This window comes from Eimeria necatrix, genomic scaffold (assembly GCF_000499385.1).
Source record: "Eimeria necatrix Houghton genomic scaffold, Enh_scaff1904, whole genome shotgun sequence".
Classification (NCBI taxonomy): Eukaryota; Apicomplexa; class Conoidasida; order Eucoccidiorida; family Eimeriidae; genus Eimeria; species Eimeria necatrix.
In genome coordinates, this window is record NW_013652545.1 from 1 (window position 1) to 4327 (window position 4327).

The 4327-nt window shown below is 44.3% G+C and overlaps 2 protein-coding genes across 2 annotated transcripts; both read left to right on the forward strand.

The window, feature by feature from the left end:
* On the forward strand, positions 1 to 1724 carry ENH_00024740 (hypothetical protein; the record flags this gene model as incomplete). The annotated part of the gene is made up of 3 exons (XM_013579766.1): positions 1 to 192; positions 1281 to 1385; positions 1684 to 1724. Coding segments are annotated over 3 exons (338 nt in total), but the record flags the coding sequence as incomplete, so codon positions are not given.
* Positions 1725 to 3188: 1464 nt separating this feature from the next.
* Positions 3189 to 4194, forward strand: ENH_00024750 (hypothetical protein, conserved; the record flags this gene model as incomplete). Its single annotated transcript, XM_013579767.1, has 2 exons — positions 3189 to 3611; positions 3982 to 4194. 2 exons carry the CDS (start codon positions 3189 to 3191, stop codon positions 4192 to 4194), a joined length of 636 nt encoding a protein of 211 aa, XP_013435221.1.
* Positions 4195 to 4327: the final 133 nt, after the last annotated feature.

The window sequence follows — 4327 nt, forward strand, 5'->3', positions numbered from 1 at the left end:
AGCAGCAGCAGCAGCAGCAGCAGCAGCAGCAGCAGCAGCAGCAGCAGCAGCAGCAGCAACAGCAGCAGCAGCAGCAGCAGCAGCAGCAGCAACAGCAACAGCAGCAGCAGCAGCAGGGGGACCGTCACCGGTTCTATGGTGTAGTGGTTAGCACTGCGGACTCTGAATCCGCCGACCTGGGTTCGAGTCCCAGTAGGACCTTTTTTAAATTTAGAAATAAATTAATTTAAATTAATTAAAAATTAAAAATTAATTTAATTTGAAATTATTAAAACAAAAAAATTTAATTTTAAAATGAAAAACCCTTTTGAATGCCAAAGAGGATCCTAGCCTGGCGATGTCCAGGTGTACGTACACCTCGTCACCGTAGCCCGAAACCCAAACCCTAAACCCTAAACCCTAAACCCTAAACCCTAAACCCTAAACCCTAAACCCTGAACCGTAGAAGCTTATAAATATTAGTTTTTTGACTTTAAAATTGTTTTGAAGTGGTTTTCTTCTTCTGTTTTCTGAGCAGCTCCGTGGGTGGCGGTTTTGGACAATGAGTGAGTGAGAAAGTGAAATTTGGAATTAATTTAATTAATTTAATTTATTTAATTAAATTAATTAATTTAATTTAATTTAATTTAATTTAATTTAATTTAATTTAAGCTGCATTTCAGGGTTTATGGAGCTGCTGGAGAGTCAGCCGCACGGGCTACCCAGTGGTCACTCGAGAGCCGCCAACGCCTCAAACCCTAAACCCTAAACCCTAAACCCTAAACCCTAGATATAAAGCAAGATCTCTCAAAAATTGAATTTAAAATATAAATCACGCTTAATTGGAGCTAATGCTGAGCCCCAAGCCCTAAACCCTAAACCCTAAACCCTAAACCCTAAACCCTCGGTTAGCTCGGCAAGGTCACTGAGTTCAGTTGTTCAGATTTTGCCTTTTTACCATTTCCAAATGAATAAACAAAATTTAAATTTTATTTGTCTTTTAAAAAAGAGTTGTTCCATTGTTTTGAGCTGCGGACGCAGCTGTCTCTCCAGGGTTTAGGGTTTAGGGTTTAGGGTTTAGGGTTTAGGGTTCGGGAGAATGGGGTCAAGGCCCTTCTTCTTTTCCATTTTCTCCACCAGGCCATTCCTTCGGCCTGGAGTTCCTTTTTGTTTCTTTTTATTTAATTTATTTATTTATCTTCTCGCAGCAGCAAACCCTGCAGCAGCAGCAGCAGCAGCAGCAGCAGAAGCAGCAGCAGGGCCTTGCGGGCTGCTCCGCTGCGCTTCCCTGCGTCCTTCAGCAGCAGCAACTGCAGCAGCAGCAGCAGCAGCAGCAGCAGCAGCAGCGGGGCCCCCCAATGGCTTCACTATCTCTCCCGAGGCCCCATCTTTTATCTTCTTTCGCAGTAAGGGGCCCCCTGCTGCTGAGGGTCTTTTGGGGGCCCCCCTGCAGCGGGGCCCTGCTGCAGCAGCAGCAGCAAGAGCAGCAGCAGCAGCAGCACCTGCTGCTGCTGCTGCTGCTGCTGCGCCTCAAAGCCTGCTGCAGCTGCACCCTACTGATCGCTCCTTCATCGTTTACATCTTTTTAGGGTTTTGCATTTGCATGTTTGTGCTGCTGCTCTTTGTCACCCTCATGTGCGTGCTCGGCAGCAAGTGACTCAAACCCTAGGGTTTAGGGTTTAGGGTTTAGGTTTTAGGGTTTAGGGTTTGGGGCCGCGAGCGAATGGGAGGCGCTGCAGCTCTAGATCTAAACCCTTTTAAACAGCTTCAAATACTTCTTTATTAAAAACTCCATTTTTATTTTTGTTTGCTTTTAAGGGTTTGCAATTACTCGCTGTTTCACCAACATCCAAACAAACCCTAAACCCTAAACCCTAAACCCTAAACCCTAGATTTTCGCAGGCTAATATGGATTAATTATTATGGAAAGTACATTTTATTTTCTATTTGAGTTTCTACTAAAGATTTAGGACTTCCAGAAAAACATTTTTTAAATTCAAAAATAACTTTTTTAAAATTCAAAAGCAACAATAATTGTTTAGAAGTTTTTCAAAAGACATAAAAGAATATAAAAGAACATTCGAAAAAAAAGTAAGGACTCAACGACAATTATGAATTGGGGTTGAGGGTTTAGGGTTTAGGGTTTAGGGTTTAGAGTTTAGGGTTTGTGAGAAGGCGGGTTTTTCGAAAAGGCAAATTAAGTGGAATTTTAAATTAAAAGGGTAAATTAAATGAAGCTTTAAATCAAAAAAGCAAACTAAATGGAGTTTCAAATCAAAAAAGGAAATTAAATGAAGCTTTTAATTTCAAATTTTTCAAAACCGCCGAATTCTTTGCATGCGTTCTGGGGTTTCGGGTGTACGTACACCTCAGCGGTGTACACCCACCAGTGCGCGTTTTCCGCCATTTTGGGGCTAAAAGATGTTTAAAAGATGCAGAAATTGTCAGACATTTAATAAAATATAAAAACAAAATAGTTTTACATTTATTGGAGTTCAAATTCGACAAAAATTGAGAAAAAAAGAACAAAAAATGAGGCTTTTCGACTACTCCGGGAGTTCTGTTTCAGTTTCTACTTTTTTGCATTTTGCAATCAAAGAAAAGCTTCTCGAAAAGACTGGCCATGCATTTACTCCATTCCGAATAAAAGAATTATTTTTAATCTTTTAAATGAAATAAAATCCTTTTCAGATTCTTAAAAAAAGAAAAAGACATTTTATGCATTTTGCAAAAAGTTCCATTTAACTGCATCTCAAGTGGCTTTTGGGGATTTAAAAAACGACTTCTGCGCTCCGCGCCTCCAAACCCTAAACCCTAAACCCTAAACCCTAAACCCTAAACCCTAAACCCTCGTTTTCCAGGGCGGATGGTGTAGTGGTATCATGCCTGATTTGCATTCAGGAGGTCCCGGGATCGATCCCCGGTCCGTCCACTTTCTTATTTTCTTTTCCCTTTTCTTTTTTTCATTTTTAATTAATTAATTTTATTTTATTTTTTAATTTAATTCAATAAAACAACTCAGCCCCACACAGGGGCCCCCACAGCCCCTTTGGGGGCCCTTGGGGGCCCCCTGGGGGCCCCCTGTCGTTGAGCAGCAGCAGCAAATGGTTCTTTTTGCTGTTTTATTTTGCCTTTTTCGAGAAAGAAGTTGTTATTGGAAGCAAATTAGGGTTTAGGGTTTAGGGTTTAGGGTTTGGGGTTTGGCGGAAATGGCGCAGCAAAACGGCAACTCCGCAGCAGATTCGCTCGCTGCAGCAGCAGCAGCAGCAACAACGGCAGAAGCAACAGGAGCAGCAGCAGCAGCAGAACAGAGCCCATCAGCAGCAGCAGCAGCAGCAGAACAGCCCGCAGCAGCAGCAGCAGCAGAGCTGCCAGTAACAGCAGCAGAACCGCCAGCAGCAGCAGCAGCAGCAGCAGCAGGAGAACAATCAGAAGAAGCACCAGCAGCATTAGAGCAGCAAGACGCAGGAGCTGCAGCAGCAGCAGCAGCAGCAGCAGAAGAGCCAGCAGCAGCAGCAGCAGCAGCAGCAGCAGCAGACAAGTCCTGGCTGGCTGATGTGCTAAAGAAAGAAGAATGGGAAAGTGCGGGGCAGCACAAAGCTCGCCAGGAGTACATAAAGAAAGTAGTCGCTGTGAGCAAGGGTTTAGGGTTTAGGGTTTAGGGTTTAGGGTTTGGTGTTTAGCCTTTGGGGTTTAGGGTTTAGGGTTTAGTGTTCAGCAAACCGCTGAGGGCCAGGGCACAGCCCCACAGCTAGGTTCACGTCCCCTGTGGGGCCCTAAACCCTAAACCCTAAACCCTAAACCCTAAACCCTAAACCCTAAACCCTGCGTGGCCTGTGTGGGTTACTGCAGCGCCAGTTTTTGCCGCAGCAGCAGCGCGTTGCGGCAGCAAGCAGCAAACAACCAAATAACAATAAATAAATAAATAAATAAATAAATAAATAAATAAATAAATAAATAAATAAATAAATAAATAATATTTATTATTAATGTTTGCTGCAGCAAATGGAAAGTGCAAAAGAATTAAATGAAGACACTGTGCGGCTGCTGTCGAGTTTGTTCTTCTCCGTGCGGTACTTGGGGTGTACGTACACCCCAGAACTCGAACACTTGCTGCTCAAGTTCGACTCCGACTTAAAAGCTTTTGTGCAAAAAGAAAGGCAGCAGGAAGCAGCAAAGCAGCACAAGCAGCAGCAGCAGCAGCTGCTGCAGTAGCAGCTGCTGCTGCTGCAGGAGCGCCTGCTGCGGCAGCAGCTCCCGCTGCAGCAGCTGCTGCTGCTGCAGGAGCGCCTGCTGCGGCAGCAGCTCCCGCTGCAGCAGCTGCTGCTGCTGCAGGAGCGCCTGCTGC